The 20,354-nt window shown below is 39.6% G+C and overlaps 1 protein-coding gene across 6 annotated transcripts in view; it reads right to left on the bottom strand.

Moving 5' to 3' along the window:
• Window positions 1-20,354, bottom strand: part of IDE (insulin degrading enzyme) — a 3,524,264-nt gene that overhangs the window by 3,027,670 nt on the left and 476,240 nt on the right. For all 6 annotated transcript variants that reach the window (XM_044056694.1, XM_044056696.1, XM_044056693.1 and 3 more), the window contains one exon: window positions 3,836-4,005. In XM_044056694.1, the coding sequence (XP_043912629.1) occupies window positions 3,836-4,005 (170 nt within the window). The remainder of the gene's footprint in view (window positions 1-3,835; window positions 4,006-20,354) is intronic.

Genomic DNA, 20,354 nt, shown 5'->3' with positions numbered 1-20,354 from the left:
TGAGGGATATACTTCCGTGGTGGAGCATTTTGACCCCATGTTTGTGATGATCAGGTCTAGTATATTTTCTCCTCTTGTGGGAATGGTGACTAGTTGTTCCATAGCATTTGAGTTTATGAACTCCAGGAACCTTTGGGCTAGGGTGTTGGGGCTTGAGTAATGTTCCCAGTCTATGTTTGGGTAGTTGAAGTCACCCAATATGATGGTGTTTGGAGAGACATTCATACTCTCCAGTGTCTTCAGGAAGGCTGTGTGGGTTTCCTGAGTTTGAGAAGGTGGTCTGTAGCATGCTACAAACTGTAGGGCAGTTTTACCTATGGTTAATTGCACCTGGATGGTCTCCGATGCTTCGATGCGTTGCCACTAACCTGGAGATGTGGGTATCCTTTATGAATATGGATACTCCCCTCCTTTTGTGGTTCGGTCCGGATTTTGGGGCGGAACGCATGATATGAGGTATAACCTGATAGTGCTGGGGTGCTCTCAGGAGCCTTGAACCAGGTTTCAGTCACAGCACAGACATCGATGTTCTCCATACTGAGGAGGGCTTGAGGCGTGCATCTTGAGGTTTAGACTTCTGGCATTGAGCAGTATTACCCTTAGTTTTCTCCATTTTTGTTTTCTAGGGCGGTAGGTTTATCATTTGAGCCTTGCCTAAAAAGGCGCTATGGGGTGGCAAGAGCCTTTGCCAATATCCGAAGCCCAGGGTGACAGGTGCAAGCCGTCCCTTGCGAAGCAGCGTGGCTTGTCAAGCATGTCATCCCAGGCAGACAGACATTGGATCCCCTTAGAATGACACCAGTAATTAAGCCAATTATTAAAGCTGATCATTTTGTCTCTGTATTGTGGCATCATTCTTGGTGAGGTTAGGATACTGCTCAGGGTCAGGGTCATACCGGCCTGGGCTACATAATCTGAGAGCTCCTCTATGTCTCTTTTCATGTAGTCCAGGGAGGTACGTCTCAGGTCGTTCACACCGGCATGGACAATGACAGAGTCATACTTGTACTTGCTATGGAGTGACCTGAGTGCTTGTGTTATGTGGCAGATTCTAGCGCCCGACAGGCAGCTTACTGTGATCTTTTCCTTGTTCAGTCTGGTGAGTGGGACGTCAGTGTGTCTGACTATGGAGTCACCTATAACAAGTGTGTCTGGCATTGTGTTTGGCCTTAAGGGCTGTGACTGTTTAGCACACTGACTTTGAGAACTATGTGTTGCATGTCTTATGTCTTGAGGTGGCAGTTGCTTGGGTGTCTGCTTTGGAGGCCTCTGTAGCTTTGGTAGATTTTTGATCAGTGCCTCTGAATATGTCTTTGTGTGTTTATGTGTTTCATTTCTATGATGTTTATTTATTTTTTTTTCTTGAAATGATGGTCCCAAAGGCATTGTACCCCGATTAATTTGGATACAGCCCAACAGGCAAAATTCAAAGAATCTGTGGTTCAAATGTTGTTCCTTCTTGACAAAGCTCAGCACAGGGACTTGAAAAGAATGTGTGCTAGGTCCCTACATTTTTGAGAAACCAATACATTTTTCATGTATGTACCCCTACCCTGTGGGATCATTAGAATACTGAAAGCTGTGTGTCGCAAAATTCAAAGAAATCCCCTTGCCGTTAGTTAAATTATTACTGAAAAAATTGAATAAACTCTACTTAGTAAAATTTTACTTTTTCTAGAACAAGATAAGCCACCATGTGAGAAGATTCTAGTAGGCAACCTATATATGTTAGTCTATGAGAAGGAATAAGAATATTTCTCCACACTGAAGTGAAAACATGGGTTTTGTAACAGATTCCTGACAAACAGGAGAGATCTGTGATGGTTCTTAAGACAGTCTGCAAAAATAAGACAGTCGTCCAAGTATGGAAAGATGTGAATGCCTAGGAGAATGCAAAAGACTATCACTGTTACTATAGAAGTTCCCCAGAATTCAATAATGCCTACATTAAGTGTACACCGTTCTGACTGAACAAACAACAAGCATAACTCACACCTTCTCTTCCTCATAATTTTAGTTCTCATACTGATTTTCTTGCCGCTTTAAATATAGACAGAAATTCACAATGGTTACCACAAAGTGTAGACTACATATACACTTAGTGCAATCTTTCGGAGTGACTAGAAAGCACAAAAAATGTGGAAGGGATACTCTTGAATACATACTGTGTACACTTATTTTAAGCATTACTGAATCTGGCCCCTTGAGAATACCACTGGGAATGTTGACAGCCCAAAGCTAAAGAAAATAACTGAAAATGTGAATCAGAAACAAATTCTTAAAAAGAAGTTTGAATTTTCTGTGAAAAAAATGGTGAAGGGATCTTTTAGGTCCAGAGTCAGAAAAAACCTTAAGAGGATGAATCAGAGGGGAAAAAACAGACTGAAGAGAGAGCACTTTGAATTTTGGGATGTTTATGTGAACATTTAGGGACAAGTAAAGAACAAGTATAAAGGTTCCCTCTTTTTTTTGGCCTCTAGAAAACTCTTGAAGAGAATCCTTTTTCATTAGATTTTCTGGCACAGATTCTATTATACCTTTTGACAACATATGAGAAATGATGACAGGAAAGAGGTGGACGTAATTTTGAGGGTGGGGGTTCCTACGCTTGGAGTGTGTCCCAACCTGCCACCTGCATCAGTTTTGAATGATTTCTAGAACCCAGGAATCTGTTAGGGCCTGGTTCTAAAGCAGAAGAAAAAAAGAAAGATTTCTTGAAAGGGTTAAATATTTGCTGCAGTAAGGAATGGATCGAGAGAGAAAGGAGGAGGACAAAGGTGATCATTTTTCTTAGACTACGATTGGGCCTGAGCTGCCTTGCTACTGCTTTTTGAACTGTTGTGTCCCTGATTTTTGTTGGGATTACTTAAAAGGTTTTCTATAAAAAAAGGCTCATGACTGAAAGGGTAACTGATGTTACATTCGGGAAAAGGGGACTGGAAAGAATTTGACTTCTTATATCTGTTCCCAACGCCTATCAAATCTTAAGACCAGCTGATGAGATACCAAAGGGGGCATTAAGAACTTGAAACTTGACATCCCCAGGGAGATGCTTGATCTTAGCTACGTATATCTACTTAACTAACCAAAATGAAACAGCTCTTGAAGAAGTCATGGTGAGTAATAAGGATTTAATGTCAAAAGAGGGTAACTCAGCAACTGCTTTATTCATCATCAGAAAAAGCTGCCAGCAGTTACTTAGCCATTAACTATTATGAATGCTACATTGAAAGATGACTATCCTTTCTTCCTATAACTGTCAAAAGCCTTGCCGTCCTTGTTTGATGGTACAGGATTAGTAGAAATAGAGAGTTCGGAGCCTTCCGCTAAGGAAATAACAGGTGTGTCAACTGCAGCATTACGGAAAAGAAACTTGCAGATCAGTGATCACTTGGAAATTCAGTCTAGCTTCTCAGATACAGAAGCCTGACTGTCAAGTGAAGTACATGCAGCATTAAAAGCGTTCTCTAGAGTCTCAGGAACATGATGGACATACGAAGGTTTAGGGGGTTTCCACATGTAAAAGGTCATATCTTCATCTCTGTGCATCAGGCATCCTTTTCTCCTACCTTTACAAGTCATCTTTATAACTATGGTATTAGAAAATGACGTTGTTTTCCACTGTAGAATCTGAAAAAAATAATTCTTTAGGTTCTAATTCCAAGAAGTAAGTGGGGGACATCAGAGACAAACTGAATAGAAGTGGAGGCAGGGTTCATTTTTTTTTTTTTACTATGACTTTTGACCTGCTGTATTTTAACAAAAGTCAGTTATCACTGTAATTTAGTCATTCAATTATTAAAACACTTCTGTACCAAGAAACTGTTAACCTCACCTGTTCCAAATTTACTGAAAGGATGACTAGGACTTCCTGTTGCTTTTTCCAGCTGAAACAATCTCCATGCATCATTCATCACATTCTTCTCATGTTCAGAGTCAACAGCATTAACTTCCCTGTCCTTACAGCTTTCATCAAAGAGCGGACACAAGAAAAATTGGGAAAACCTGAAGAGAAAAAAAGGAAACTTGTTAACCCTTTAATAGCATATCAAAGTAATGTTCTTTCAAGCAAGTGGGGCAGTTCTCAGAGAATCTAAGATCCATACTCAAGTGGCTGTTTAAATGTGCAACCACTTACAAAACAGAAACAAAGCAGACTATATTACATAATACTTTTCTACAAAATCGCCCATATAGGTTCATAGATTTAGGTTCATATATTAGCACTAGTCTAACTGCATTTGTAGGCCATTTTAAGCCTAGCCAATTACCCCATGTGAGAATCAAACCCTGCACCTATGGTTTCTAAGGCAAACACCTTAACCATTATGCCACCCTCCTTAGATCAAGCAGGTGATAACCAACTGCCTGTGCAATACCATACATTCAGATGACAGACACCCACCAATTCTGATCATGTGTCAGGGTCTTATGCAATATGCTTATCAATAACACTATAAATGCTTTAACTACAGCTCAATGCAGTTCATCAAGAAGCCAACTATGTAGGAAAATCAATGGTTTAACACCAAATATTCAGCAAACTAATTTCTAAGCTTCAAAAATGCTGAATTGATATCTGTAGTGCAAAAAAAAAATCTAAAATGCAGAAACAACTAAATTCAAAGAATTGTATATTATACACAAACAGATGTATGGCAGGGGCATATACAACACATATACACTCCACATATACAAGTTCAACCATATATTTGTCTATATTCAAGTGTTTAAAGTCTTGTTCTATTCGATACTATGTATATATTTTTGTTTTTGCATTTTTATCCTGTAAATGTGTTAACACTCATTTTTTTGTCAATTGTGCTTATCATTTCTATTACTTATTGCGATAATTTGTATGTAAGCTTAGACTGCAGCTTTTCTCCATGGGCCTCCGCTAAAAATGGGCACTGCCCCAGTCGGACCATCCCAGTAAACAAATGTAAAATAAAATAAATAAAATATTAAGAGCAGTACAGTTGTGGCTCATGTTTTGATTAAGATTTTCCTGTATTTGTGTGACTACTTACTCAGTAACCTGAATGATGCTGTGCAAGGCTGCTATAAAACTAGGAAGTTTTCATATTCCCCAACATGCTGCAACCTGTGAGTCAGTTACACTAAACAGGAGCACAACCCCTCCGTGAAAGACATTGGGGAGTAAACAAGTTTGTGGGTTTTTTGCTGAAATTACTTTCATCCATTTTTCAGCAATGTACTACAATCAAAGTGACTAATAGAATTGTCCTGCACCTATGCACACAAGACAAACTCTTTGTTGAGGCAACTGATAGGAAAAGTGAACACTGAGTTCTTGCACATTTACTATTCACAATGATTAAAGTTAAAACATTGCTTCTTGCTTAAGTCTCTAAAATCCAACTGAACTGTGCTCTCATTTTATAATGCGATTAAATGCAGTATACAGGGCTTCATTTATTTATTTATTTAAGAAAATCGCCTTTTATTCAATGTTCAACAAACTGGTAGAACAACAGACTCTTCAGACAGAGCTTCATATCGACCAACTTCAATTTGAAATCATGTTTATACAGTTTTTATGTCTATACTAGATAAAAGAATGGGAGCGGTGTTGCCAAAACTAACAGATAAGGATCAGTGTGGTATTCCGGAGGGGAGGCAAACATTTAACAACAGAACAAAGATGATCTAGAGGGAAGACTAATTTAAGACAATACCTCTGTTGCTGGTGGGTCTTGATGCAGAGAAGGCATCTGACAGAGGAAGGCAGAACTTTATGAGTAGGGCACTGAAGTATTTGCATTTCCTAATACAATAATAAGGTTAATTAGAAGAATATATGAAGGATCTGAGCCAAGAATTAAAGTGGGAGGGTTCCACTCAGATAAGCTGTTTTTGAACAAAGGAACCAGGCAGGGAATGTATCCTTTTCCCCCTTTGTTATATGCTTTCTATTTAAAGCCATTGGTAAAGAAAATAACAGACTCAGAAATACAAGGATATCATTGGTATGGTAATCAAGAAACAATGGCTTTATTTACAGATTATTCTATACCTGATAAATCCGGAAAAGGACATCTCACTGTTTCAGAATGCTTTTAGACAATTTCAAGTGTTTTGGGGATATAAAATTAATGAAGATAAAACAAAGGCTGTAGCTGTAGATTATGTATCCACACACACATGAATTTGTTCAGCAATACCCATATATATGGGGACATGAGAAGATGAAATATTTAGGAATACTGACTAAAAAGGCTTCTGTTATGACAGCTCATGATATGTGGAAACGGACTAAACAAAAGATAATACAAAACCTGAGAAACCAGAAACTCTTATTTATGGATATGGATAGTAATATACAAGCAGTAAAAATGTTTTAGCCCCTTTTATCTTGTATATCGGCCAGGCATACATTTTTCAAACACAGGAGAAGTTATAGACAATAACTAATAAAGAATTGAAGGAATTTATCTGGTAGGGAAATAGGGCAAGAGTTAAGTGGATCCTTCCAAACAGAACCAGGTGGTTTGGGTTTTTGTCATTTCAAGGGATAAATTCAGAGCTACACAGTTAAGACTCGTATAAATTACAACCTTTGGCTGGTGCTATGTAAAGTGGAAAGGGATGATGCTGAAGCAAGGGAGAAGTTCAAGAAATACAGATCCTTAAGGAGAATAGAAACAACCACACAGAACATTATATTCGCACAGTAGCAAAAAGTACTCTAAGAACTAAACCTAATGAGAATGGGGAAAGGAGATTTTGTCAGCGGGGATGACTGCAAGGAGGAGTATAGAAAACAGGCGAGAGGGGGTTGAAAATACTGGCAAAGGAACCAAGACACTAGAAGCAAATAACTCAAACAGGAAAGGTAATGGGGTGGGATGAGGCCAAGAAGACAACTGGACTGCAGGCTTGAGACTGTCTTCTCTACCTTGGCTAGATCTCAAAGTACAGGCAAAGGGATAGGGGGATTTTAAGTGAAAGACCTGCTCTAACAGAGTTTTAGTTGAATCTAGAACAGAAGAGCTGTTAATGGGATAATTAGTAGAGCATATAAATAATTGTAAGATAACCACGAGAATCAATCAGAGAAAGACGAAACACACTGGGAAGAGATAATGGAAAAGCAATTTACAAGAAAAGAATTGGGAAGACATATGTAAGGATTCCAGGTATGCAACAAACTCCATAATGTTTAGGATCTTTGCTTGATAGTGTTTGCACAAGTATTTTTTTTTTAACTCCAAGCAGACTTCAAAGAAGTTCTCCTCGGGTAGAAGGCAAATGTTGGAGGTGTGATGGAGAAGAAATATGTTAACTGGAAACTTAAGATTTGGGACTGTAATGAGTTGACAGATTTTAAAAGTTCCCTGCAGAATACTTTATCAGAAATACTGGGTGAGCAAATGGCTGTATGCAAATGATTCTTTTGAGGTGGGATACAAGATCTGAACTGCCAAGGCACAGTAAGGTCTTAAGTTTAATTTTGTTGGCTGCCAAAAAAGCAGTTACTAGAAAATGGAAATCCAAGTCTATACAAATTGTATTTGAGGTACTGAATATAAAAAAGAACTGGAAGAGTGATCTTTAGAAAAGGGAAGGAGAAAATTACTTAGAAGTAAACAGAAATTGTGGAAACAATACATGTATAATAATGTTCAGGAGGAGGAGTGTAACCAAGCCACTGGGAATGCACAAGCCAGTGCATTTCTTCATGCCGGTCCCAAGCCCGGACAAATGAGGAGGGTTGTGTCAGGAAGGGCATCCGGCGTAAAACATCTACCAAATGAGATATGCAGAAACCAATACAGATTTACATACTGGATCGGTTGAGGCCCAGGTTAACAACAACTGCCACCAGTACTGTTAGCTGAGAGGGTGCTGGCGGAAATTGAGCTACTGTTGGCCGAAGGAGGAGAAGGAGAAGAAAAGGGGGAAGGCATGCTTGAAAGGTAGGAACTTTGAATGTTGGCAGCATGACTGGTACAGGGAGAGAGCTAGCTGATATGATGGACAGAAGGAAGGTTGATATATTGTGTGTAAAAGAGACCCCGGTGGAATGGAAGTAAAGCCAGGTGTATTGGAGGTGGGTTCAAATTGTTCTATCATGGTGTGGATGGGAGGAGAAATGGGGTAGGGGTTATCCTGAAGGAATGGTACACCAAGAGTGTTTTGCAGGTGAAAGAGAGTGTCAGATAGAGTGATGCTTATGAAGCTGGAACCTGATGGTGTAATGATGAATATTGTTAGTGCATATGCTCCACGAGTTGGGTGTGCGATGGATGAGAAAGAAAAATTTTGGAGAGAGTTGGATGAAATGGTGAAGACTGTACCCAAGGGTGAGAGAGTGGTGATGGGAGCAGATTTCAATGGGCATGTTGGTGAAGGGAACAGAGGGGATGAGGAAGTGATGGGTAGGTATGGTGTTAAGGTAAGGAATGCAAAAGGTTAGATGGTAGTGGATTTTGCAAAAGGATGGACATGGCTGTGGTGAATACGTATTTTTAACAAGGAGGAGTATTATAGGGTGACATACAAGAGTGGAGGGAGATGCACACAGGTGGATTATATCCTATGCAGGTGGGCCAGTTTGAAGGAGACTGGAGACTGTAAAGTGGTGGCAGGGGAAGTGTAGTTAGCAGCATAGAATGGTGGTCTGTAGAATGACATTGGTAATCAAGAAGAGGAGTGCGAGGGCAGCACCAAGGATTAAATGGTGGAAAATGAAAAAGGGTAATTGTGAGGTAGAGTTAAGACATGCCTGGGTGGCAGTGAAGTGTTACCAAACAGCTGGGTAACTACAGCGGAGCTAGTAAGGGAGACTAGGAAAGGTGCTTGGTGTAACATCTGGACCAAGAAAGGAGGACAAGGAGACCTGATGGTGGAATGAGGAAGTACAGGAGAGTATACGGAGAAAGAGGTTGGTGAAGAAGTGGGACTGTCAGAGAGATGAAGAAAGTAGACAGGAGTATAAGGAGATGAGGTGCATGGTAAAGAGAGAGGTGGCAAAGGCTAAGGATAAGGCATATAGAGTTGTATGAAAGGTTGGATATTAAGGAGGGAGAAAAGGACCTGCTAGACAGAGGGACCGAGCTAGGAAAGATGTGCAGCAGGTAAGGGTGATAAAGGATAATGAGGGAAATGCACTCACTAGCGAGGAGAATGTGTTGAACAGATGGAAGGAGTACTTTGAGGGGCTGATGAACGAAGAGAATGAGAGAGAGAGAAGACTGGATGATGTGGAGATAGTAAATCAGGAAGTGCAATGGAATAGCAAGGTGGAAGTAAGGATAGCTATGAAGAGGATGAAGAATGGAAAGGCTGTTGCTCCAGATGACATACCTGTGGAAGCATGGAGGTATTTAGGAGAAATGGCAGTGGAATTTTTAACCAGATTGTTTAATGAAATCTTGGAAAGTGAGAGGATGCCTGAGGAGTGGAGAAAGTGTTTTGGTACCAATTTTTAAGAATAAGGGTGATGTGCAGAGTTGTAGTAACTACAGAGGGATTAAACTGATCAGTCACAGCATGAAATTATGGGAAAGAGTAGTGGAAGCTAGGTTAAGAAGGGAGGTGATGATTAGTGATCAGCAGTATGGTTTCATGCAAGGAAAGAGCACTACAGATGTGATGTTTGCTCTGAGAGTGTTGATGGAGAAGTACAGAGAAGGTCAGAAGGAGTTGCACTGTGTCTTTGTGGACTTAGAGAAAGCATATGACAGGGTGCCTTGAGAGGAGTTGTGGTATTGTATGAGGATGTTGGGAGTGGCAGAGTAGTATGTAACAGTGGTACAAGATATGTACAAGGGTAGTGTGACAGTGGGGATATCTGTAGTGGGAGTGACATATGTGTTTAAGGTAGAGGTGGGATTACATCAAGGATCAGCTCTAAGCCCTTTCTTATTTGCAGTGGTGATGGACAGGTTGACAAACGAAATCAGACAGAAGTCCCCATTGACTATGATGTTTGCAGATGACATTGTGATATGCAGTGAGAGTAGGGAACAGGTTGAGGAGACCCTGGAGAGGTGGAGGTATGCTCTAGAGAGGAGAGGAATAAAGGTCAGCCAGACTAAGACAGAATATATGTGTGTGTGAATGAAAGGGACGGTAGAGGAATGGTGAGGATGCAGGGAGTAGAGCTGGCAAAAGTGGATGAATTTAAATACTTGGGATTAACAGTTCAGAGTAATGGCGAGTGTGGAAGAGTGGTGAAGAAGAGAGTACAGTCAGGGTGGAGTGGGTGGAGAAGAGTGTCAGGAGTGATTTGTGACAGACGAGTACCAGTAAAAGTGAAAGGGAAGGTCTACAAAAGAGTAGTGAGACCAGCTATGTTATATGGGTTGGAGACAGTGGCATTGACAAAAAAGGCAGGAGTTTGACCTGGTTGTGGCAGATTTAAAGATGTTAAGATTTGCACTGGGTGTGACGAGGGTGGACAGGATTAGAAATAAGTATATTAGAGGGTCAGCCCAGGTTGGAATGTTTGGAGACAAAGCCAGAGAGGCGAGATTGAGTTGGTTTGGACATGTGCTGAGGAGGGATGCTAGGTATATTGGGAAAAGGATGTTAAGGATGAAGCTGCCATGTAAGGGGTTGGTGTGACAGAGCAAGATGCAGAGGACAGGAAGAAATGGTAACAGGTGATCCGCTGTGGCGACCCCTAACTGGGAAAAGGCGGAGGAAGAAGAGGAGGAGTGTGGTTTAAGGGAATGCAGGAATTCAGCAATTTTTTGTAATGCTGGACTGAGGACCATAGCAAAGAAAATATATGTGACAAACATTGTATTTAAATGAAAAAACATTAAAATGATTTGTTTTCTTTTCTGTTGGTGTATATTTGCCTATGTCCAAATGATAACTTAATAAAAGTGTTTAAAAAATGGCAGTGCAATAAATGTAAAATGTCATGAATAGCTAATAGCAACAGTTTACAGTCTAACAAACCTGTGACTTAAAAACTGAGAATATATTTAAAAGGTGTTGAAACCCACCAAGGAGCAGCAGTCTAAAAACACTAGGCACAAATTTATCTCATAATTTGTTCTAATGATTATCTGGCAAACTACTAATGCCATCCATGACCCATCTCTTGGTCAGAAAAACAGTTTTGGATCTTCAAAAGGCGAATCTTCCCCTACGTAAGAATGGATAGATGATAAAATCAGCAACCAAAGGAGAGTAGTACTGCTGAAAATTAATTCCTCCAAGTCTTGGCGAGTACTTTCACTAGCTGGACCCTGTTTTTACAAAATCTCACCAAGACAACACTGATTATAGACTGTATTTTATATAGCATATATTATGGACAGACGTAGGTTAAAAATAAAAAAAAAGACAGCTGGGTGCCCAGGCCTCAGGACTGAAAGTGCCCATCTGTGGTAGGAGCACTGGTACCAAGACTGGAAAAAATGACAGTGTAGAATCCTATAATGGGATTAAGCCATGCTCAGGAGGAGGAGGAGGACCCCCCCCCCCCCCCATTGTAAAACGAAGTAGTAGTTCACACACAAAAAAAAAAGAAACAAAAACTGACAGGCCAAAAAACAGCCACAAAAATGACAGAGTGGTCTATTCAGGATAAGAAAGACATTATGTACTATTACTACTATGCAAGAAGCCCAGAACTTCCAGACAGAAGACATACGAAAAGATGGACAAAAATTAGAGGAAAGAAAAATACTTGCACAAGAAAAAACATCAAGCGCTTCAAATGCAAATTTGTGTTCATTAACACAAGAAATTCATGAAAACATTACATAGACCAATAAACTTTGGGCCATTTGGAAAAAGAAGTGACTGAGGAAGTGTGAAAATATAAACTCTAGAGATTTTTGAAAGGAATAAAAAAGAAACATGGACACGGGGAAAAAGAGAAAGAGATCTGATATGGTACAATAGCTATGCATAAGAGAAAGTCAAATTAATCAATACAAATAAAGCAGCTTGAAATACATTCAAACAGAAATACCGGCAAAGGCACCTAGATACTAAACATTTCACCATACAAAAAATAAGATCACAAAGGGGGAATAGAAATGAAGATCAATAAAGCAGAAGTTAAAAATAGTTATGTTATGGAATACCACCTGTGAAGCGAAGGATTTAGTGCAGAAAGTCTAACACAGGTTATGTCACAGCACGATGGAACAATGAGTCCCCAAAGTACGGAGAAAGAGGAGGAGTGGGATACAGTTGAAGAAACAAGGACACTGGAAAGAAAGAGAGATTGAATATGGTGCAATATCTATGCAAACGAGAAAGCAAAACTGATCAATACAAAAAATGCAGCAACAAAGATATCTAAAGAGAAATATAGGCAAAGACATCTGGATATGTAATTTTTTACAATACAAAAAAATAAGAAAACAAAGGGGGATAGAAAAGAGGATTAGTAATGGAGAAGTAAAAAAAAACAGAATGGATTACCTACGAAGTGAATGATTTAGTTTTTGAAAATCTAACTGATAACATCACAGCATGATACTTATTTCCAGTTTGATAACTGGGGAGGTCCACTGGGCTCAGGGAGCCCATTTTCAGTGGAGGCCAGGGGAGAAAAGCTCTGCATTACATAGTTTAGTTACATATACAATCATAGTAAAGAAGACCCAATTACAATTTCATTCCATGCTAGAGAACAGGAATACATTCTTTGGTTACATAGTACCTAAATATTTATATATATATATATATATATATATATATATATATATAAAGCAATGGAGCAGGAAGAATCTGATCAGTTGCCATATCAAGACACTTTGGAGCCATCAGAAGGAACCCAGTACAAAAGTTCAGTTGGGGTTGCACAGCAAGGGAAGGAACAGGAAACAATGGCAACTGACACAGTCAACATTGTAGAATGATAGGCCAAGTGAGTTCTCATATGAAAGAGCAACAGATGACACAGAATGAAGCTGAACAGAATTTGTCACAGGAAGATGTTCTGGAACTTTCAGTAGCACAGCTGGCCTTAGGCATAGGCAAACTAGGTGACTGCCTGCCTAAGGTGGGGTAAAGGCCAGCCTCGTAAAGGGTGCATTTTGTATTTATTTATTCAGTTTTAATTAAGTTACTTTTCAAAGGGCAACTGAACCCATAGGGTGAGGGGGAGAGGCGAGCGACCAGTGGCATAGCTGGGGGGAGGGGGGCAGAAGGGCAGCCCACCCCATGTTTCATAGCATCATCTCCTCCTCTTCCGGTCTGTGGGTAAACTGTCATACAGACTTCCTGTTCAATTTTAAAACAGTACACCCCTTTTGCTGCTCTACTTCTTGTTATGCTGCCGTTGCTGCTTCATTGTCAAGTAAGGTGCTGCCAAAACAGAATTTTGTGTTTTCTCTTTATTTTCATGTAAGAGGTGTGTGTTTTTGATTGTTATTGCTGCCGTGGGAGATGAGTTGCTTCATGCTGAGACAGAATTGCTGCTTCGGAATTGCTTGTTATTGCTGCCGAGGAGGGGTTGTTGCTTCATGTTGAGACAGAATTGCTGCTTCGCTGCCTAGGGGGGCTGTGTGTTGCTTCATGTTGAGACAGAACTGCTGCTTTGCTGCCGAGGGGGGTGTGTTGCTTTATGTTGAGACAAAACTGCTGCATCTCTGTGGAGGGGGGTGTGTTGCTTCATGTTGAGACAGAATTACTGCTTCAACTTTGTGTGTGTTTGTGTATAAAATGTCCTAGTTAAGCATACCTGGTGGTTATCGTTACTCAGGCTCAAACCCTGTACCTTAGGTATAAGAAACGAGCCTGAATTCTCGACCCAACAAACCACTTGCAATGCAAGGAGCTGAGACCATAGCTCTCAACCATCCAGATTTTCACAGAATGTCTGGAATGTTTGGCTCATACTTTTGGCCTGCTCTTATTAAAATTTGTGGTTTTCTGGTAAATCAGTGAGAACTGAATTCACTAAATAATGATAGTCATTTAAGTTTGTCTTCCTGTCTTTCAGGAAATGCATGATAATACAAAACTTTTTATTCCAGCAACTTTCTAAGATTATACAAGCAATGTTTAAAATGTGTCCCTGGTTTTGGGCCTATGTCCCCCTCCCCAGTAAATTTTGGCTTTTTCCAGACTTCTTGTGCTGCAAAGCTGTGAGACATAGTTGAGTGACAAGTGTCTTTTACAAGGATCTGAGTGCTTCAGGGGAAGAGAAGTTTAGTGCTGCTCAATGCCAAGTCTGTTTACGTTGTTAGCAGCACAAGTAGTACACTTGCTTTTGATGCAGAAGGCTGTGGGGGTTCTAGTACCACAGTATGTACATGGATTGTCGATACTGTACTGTGTTGTACTTTAAAGGGGGTGGATGCTGCAGTCCTGAAAATGTCCTCCTTTGGAGGAGATACCTAGTAACTATGAACCTGTCAGTTTGCCATCCATTCCCTATTGCAATATTACTAGTTATTTTTTTTTATGTAACAAGATTACTCTTCAAGGGAAACAGATGAAGCAAAGTATAACACTGTTTGCTAGCAGCAATATCCTCATTAGTTACAAATCTCTTTAATGTGGAATTATTTCGATGCCTTTTACTTCTGCAGAGATTGTGCATATTTACCGATACTGGTGGATTGTAATGACAGAAGTTTGAGCACACACATGATGGAAATGTTCCGAATTGGGCAGTTTTTGTCATTATTGGTTCATACATTTTGTTTCATGTTTATTAAAAGAATGTTTAAAAATACAAATTTAAAACACATTCTAACAGGTGGTGCTGTATTATGCAAGGAATACAAATGAATACAATCAGGAAGGCAAATCAAAGAATAAACACATGTATGCAGAGCCATAAAAAATTGTGCAAGGAGCCTATGGGTTTGAAAACAGCCCAAAGGTAAACTTAATCTTCCAATGGCCAGATGCATTTTCTATGAATATGAGTTTTCATGCCGTTAAAATGAATGAAAGTTTCAAAGGCAGAGAAGTTTACTTGCTCATGCTAAGTCAGTTTTCATTGAGAGACTGTATTGTTTGTTTAGCAAATGGCTATATGTGCTATTTTATTTCAATAACCGTAATCATTGTAGAAGCAAATAAAAGAACAGTATGCACACTGATAGATTTGGATTTAGATGGTAACTGGTGAGATACAGCCAAACAATGGAATAACTGAGGAGAAGGCTGTTGCTTGGGGGGTGGAGTTGGTTGGAGGTTGCTGCAGGAGGGGCTGCTCTGGGGGGTCTATTACACTGCCTAGGACCCTATTTCACCATGATCCGGCTCGGGTATTTAAAGTTGGAAATACATACGCAAATGTAGTTGCAGTTTAACTACATTACAAGGTATATTTTTCTTCCTATGCATTTAAATGTTGTTGTCTTTCGGCTTTTCCCGGTTAGGGGTGGCCACAGTGGAACTCCGGTCCACTAATGATTGGAGTAGATTTTCACGAACGCAGAGGTGCCAGCTCGACGTTCAACCTTCAACTAAGGCACGCACATTTACGCAGGTCTTTTGAACGCCCACCCAACCACAGGGAGGACATGCAGACTCCACACAGAAGGCACTCCAGCAGAGAATCGAACAGGAGAACCTCTTGCTGTGAGGCAACAACGCTACCGCTGCACCACCGCGGAAGTCTACCTTCCTACGCATTTAAATAACTTAAGGAAATGATTGGAGTGGCTTTCTTGGGTGTGACCTAGTGGTGGGTGTGGCTCAAACAGGTGTGGGTGGAGCTTAAGGGGCACCAGAGCACCTAGGGCGCCATTTCAGCTAAGGTCGGCCCTGCTCAGTAGAATGCCCACAAGAATCAAAGAACAAAGAATGCGTCCTTATTTTAGGAGAAATTTATCTAAGGGAAGGTTAGCTGGATTTAATACAGATGGATAGGCATATTAAGATCAATGAAAGAAATAGATTACATAAAGTCAATAAGACCCAAGATGTTAGAAGTTTGACAAAAAAAAAAAAGAACACAGTAATAAAGACTGTTGAGGGAAACTCATGTTATATAACAAAAGTAAACAGGATTCATTACTGTGCAACTAAAAAATAACAGATATAAAGTCTTATCACACAAACACAGGGCAGTAAGGGAAATGAAGGGGAGAAATCAAATGTCATCATGGAAGTATCAAAGAGAAAACTGTAAAACAATTAAGACAAGAGGTGTTGCTGTTATAACAGTACAAAAGAGGGGAACAGAGCAACAAAAACACTTACAAAGGCAGACATGATAATAGCAATGAGCAGTATCAGAACAGACCATATATATCATACACTACTGCAAGTAATAAACTGAAGATATCAGCACATGCAGAAAACCTTAGAATATATGCAGTTAAATATAAAGGAAATGTAAAAAATAAGCAATCAAGGACCCAAAAAAGTTTTACAGAGAACTGGGAAACAAGACAGAAGGAATAGAAACACCACCAAAAAATAACACGCACACACTTTGGAGAAGTATCTATGAAAATCTTGTGGAACATAAAGATGCTGAATGGACAGAAGATGTAAAAGAAAGAAGTTGTTCAAATGTGTTGGATATAAAAAGGGATGAAGCAATGGCCAGAAGAAACGAAATAAAATTAAGAATAACTCCTAATTGGAAATCCCAGGCCCAGATACAGTGCCTAACTTCTGGCTAAAAGTATTAATATCTCAACATTAAGATTTAGCCCCGAGAAAGAACCATTTATTTATGCACCCTGAACACATCCCAACCTAGTTAACAGGAAAAACGATACTCCTCCTTAAAAATGAACATGCAAGATATCTGAAAAACTATAAACCAATAACTTGTCTTCAGACGATGTGCGAAGTATACACTAAATTGATGTTGACAGTTTGTAGTCATTTAGAAGAAAAATCAATTTATCATTTGTTAACCGGGTTAGTCCAGCTAAGCCAAAAGCCCATTTTCAGTGGAGACCAAGGAGAAATGCTCCAAATATGCCAAAAATTACATAAGTACATAACTGTACAAATTAAATTTAACAACTACATAAAATTCAAACCTGTACGAATTAAATTTAACAACTGCGTAAAAAGTCTGTGCAAGATAGAAGCTGAAATACCTATTTAAGTCTAGAGCATGCAAGTTAATATCCACGTTACATAAAATATATATTCAATATAGTTGCTGATAGCATCTCATTGGCCTACTAGAGGTTATACAATCTATATACCCAAGAGCTATTTACTAAAAATGTATAAAAATATATACACAATTTTTTTTTGAAGCTATAGATAGATAAATAGATATAGATTTTTATTTATTTTACATTTGTTGACCGGGATAGTCCGACTGGATGCATGTCCATTTTTAGCGGAGGACCGGGGAGAAAAGTTCCAAGGGTAAGCAGATAAAGCATTACATATTACAAACAGACTATTTACAGAGATTACATAAGTAAGCAAGTTAAACAAATTCCACAGGTTTGAGTTAATCCCAAGCGTAAATCAGGATTAAATTAAATTACACAGTAAACTGGTTAACAGATTTTTACACATTCTAGAGAGTTAGCCAGGCTTGATACATTGACATAGCCAGTTAAGTGACAAATGTTGTTTGAGTCTAGTTTTAAATTGACCTAAGGTGGAAAGTAAGGTAATATCAGCTGGAAGAGAGTTCCAAGATCTACTTACAGAGTTTGCAAAGAGAGAGTCACTGGCTGTGTTATTAATTTTGCTAGTCTGAATTAGTAGTTTGTTAGAGGATCGAAGCAGTCTAGGATTGTTATAGGGGGTGATAATATTTTTAAGTGCAGGAGTATTGTCTGGATTATAGAGGATTTTAGAGACCATAATCAGTTGGCTATACTGGAATAGGTTGGGTAATTCAAGCCACCCAAGCTGATTTAGATTGATGCAATGATGTGGACTAAATGGCAGCCCAGTGGCAAACCTGGCAATGTGGTTGTAGCAAATTGAGAGTTTGTTAAGGACAGTCATGTTTAAATTTGAGAGTAGAGGGGATGCATATAGAAGGGTTGAAAGAAGGTGAGAGCGAGCTATGGTCATTTTAGCTGGAGGGGTTAGGAAGGCTTTTATTCTTTAAAGTGACCCTAGTTTTTTATTGATGGTTTTGATAGTTTGGTTAACATGTAGGTCGAATTTTAGATTATTATCTATGACGACACCTAATAGTTTTGTACAGGGGTCAGGGGAGATTATTGTGCATCATTTGAATTTATGGTAAAGGTGAAAGTGGTAGACCTATGTGTTGGTGAAAATAACAGTATTTTAGTTTTTTTGGGATTTAGGATAAGACTATGTTCAGTAAGCCAGTTTTCTATTGTATTTAAGGTGGTCTGGATAGCTGACCATAACTCTATTGGAGATGTGGCCGAGCAAATCAGAGTAGAGTCATCAGCATATTGGATACAGCTGACTTTTGGGATGACAGTATAAAGGTTGCTAATGAAGATGGAGAACCGCAAGGGCCCTAGTATAGAGCCTTGTGGTACTCCAAGGGTGTTAGGTAGAAGATTAGAGAGTTTGTACTGCCAGAGGACAGCCTACTGTCGACCATTCAGGTAGGATTGAAACCATTAAAGGGCTCTAGTATCTAGACAGAATGTTTGCAGGGTGTGGATTAAAAGTTGGCGATCAACCATATCGAATGCCTTGGAAAGATCCAAGAGGAGGGCTGAGGATATATAATTATTGTTGCGATTATGGTTTATGGTGTTGGTAAAGGCTAGGAGGACTGAAGTAGTGCTGTGATGATGAGGACAGAAGCCATGCTGAGTGTCTGCCATACGGTGATTCTGGATTAGGTGGTGCATGAGTTGTCTGGATACATTTTTCCATAATATTTGCAAGTGTAGAGAGTATAGCTATTGGCCTATAATTGGAGAATTCAGTAGAGCTGCCTCCTTTGTGAAGTGGGATTACACAGGATATTTTCCAGATGGTGGGAATTTTTGCTTCTACTATGGTTCGATTGATTAGTATTGAGACTGGGTAAGCAATAGTATCAGCTGATTTTTGTAGGTACTCGGCAGGGAGTTAATCAGCAGAAAGTGTAGTGGGTTTTAATTTTTTGATCACGGTACGGATAAGTGAAGTGGCGACTGGTTGGAAGCGGAATGCAAGTAGGTTTCTAGGGGTGCTACTTTCAGGACTAGGGGAGCTAGGAGGTAGTTGGCTAGCTAGGGCTTGAACTGTCTCAGTAAAGAATCGGTTAAAACTCTCAAACATCTTCAGGGGTTTTATCAATAGTAGCAACAGCGATTGGGGTTGAAGTTTGTCCAGGATGTAGTAGATTATTTAAACCTGCTCACAAAACTTCTGAGGGTTATTTTGATTTACTGTCTGTAAATTACAGTAGTACTGTTTTTTGTCTTGTAAAATGGATTTTTTTTAGTTTCGTTCCTGGATTGCCTGTATTCAATGTGATCTTGGGGGTCTTTAAAAGAATGCCATAAAGCCCATTCTTTGTTTCTAAGGGTAATTTTGAGTTTAGACTCTAGAAAGCTATGGCACAGTTTTTGCCTTTCTTCTCTTTGAACGAACAGGTGCATGCAAATCAAGGATCGCAAGGAATTTGTTGTTAAAGTATGCTACTGCTTCCTCTAAGGGGAGGTGTTTTAGAAGAGACCAATTACATGAGTTTAGTTCTTGTTGGAATTTGGCAGGGTCAAAGTTTATATTGTTTCTAACCTTTCTGAGTAAGGGCTATTAGGAATTAATGGCTTTGTGCTTAATTACATATGCGAGAAGGTGATCACTTAGGGCATCAGGGAGGGTACCAGATGTGTACAGTTGGGGGTGACTGAGTACCCAGTCAAGTATGCTTTCTTTTTGGTTGGGTTTACCTATCCTGGTAGGGGTGGATATGATTTGTGTAAATGCATGCATGTTAATATGGGTGGTTGGGGATTCTGAGGAACAGGTGCCCAAGTCTATGTTAAAGTCTCAAAGTAGTAGGGTTTCTTGGGGGTAGTGATATGATAGCCAGTGCAGGATATATTCAAGTGTAGATATATTGTTACCTGGGTGAATGTACATACAGATGATATTAATGCATTTATTTTTATTAAGTTGCAATTTGGAGGCAAGAATCTGAGTTATTAATCTGAGGTGGTTGTATTACATCTATGGTGACATTCAACTCAGATTTAGAGTACAGCTACCCCACTCCCCCCTTCCTCGAAGCACGATCCAGCCTGTGTATGTTGTACCCAGGTGGTAACACTTCATTGTCTGTAGTGTTAGGTTTTAAACAGGTGGTTTCAGATAAACAGAGAATCTCAGGGGAGTGGACATCCAGAAGTGCATGCAATTCATGTACCTTGTTATTAATGCTTCTAATATTGAGATGACAGGCTAGGACAGAGTTAGTTGGCCTATTAATTGTAGGTTTGTAGCTTAGATTGCAAGTAGAGGGGGTATGTGTATCTGAAGTG

The sequence above is a fragment of the Protopterus annectens genome, chromosome 14.part0, assembly GCF_019279795.1.
Source record: "Protopterus annectens isolate FY-2018-M chromosome 14.part0, PAN1.0, whole genome shotgun sequence".
In the NCBI taxonomy this organism is placed as follows: Eukaryota; Metazoa; Chordata; order Ceratodontiformes; family Protopteridae; genus Protopterus; species Protopterus annectens.
This window is presented reverse-complemented; position numbering and strand designations above follow the sequence as displayed.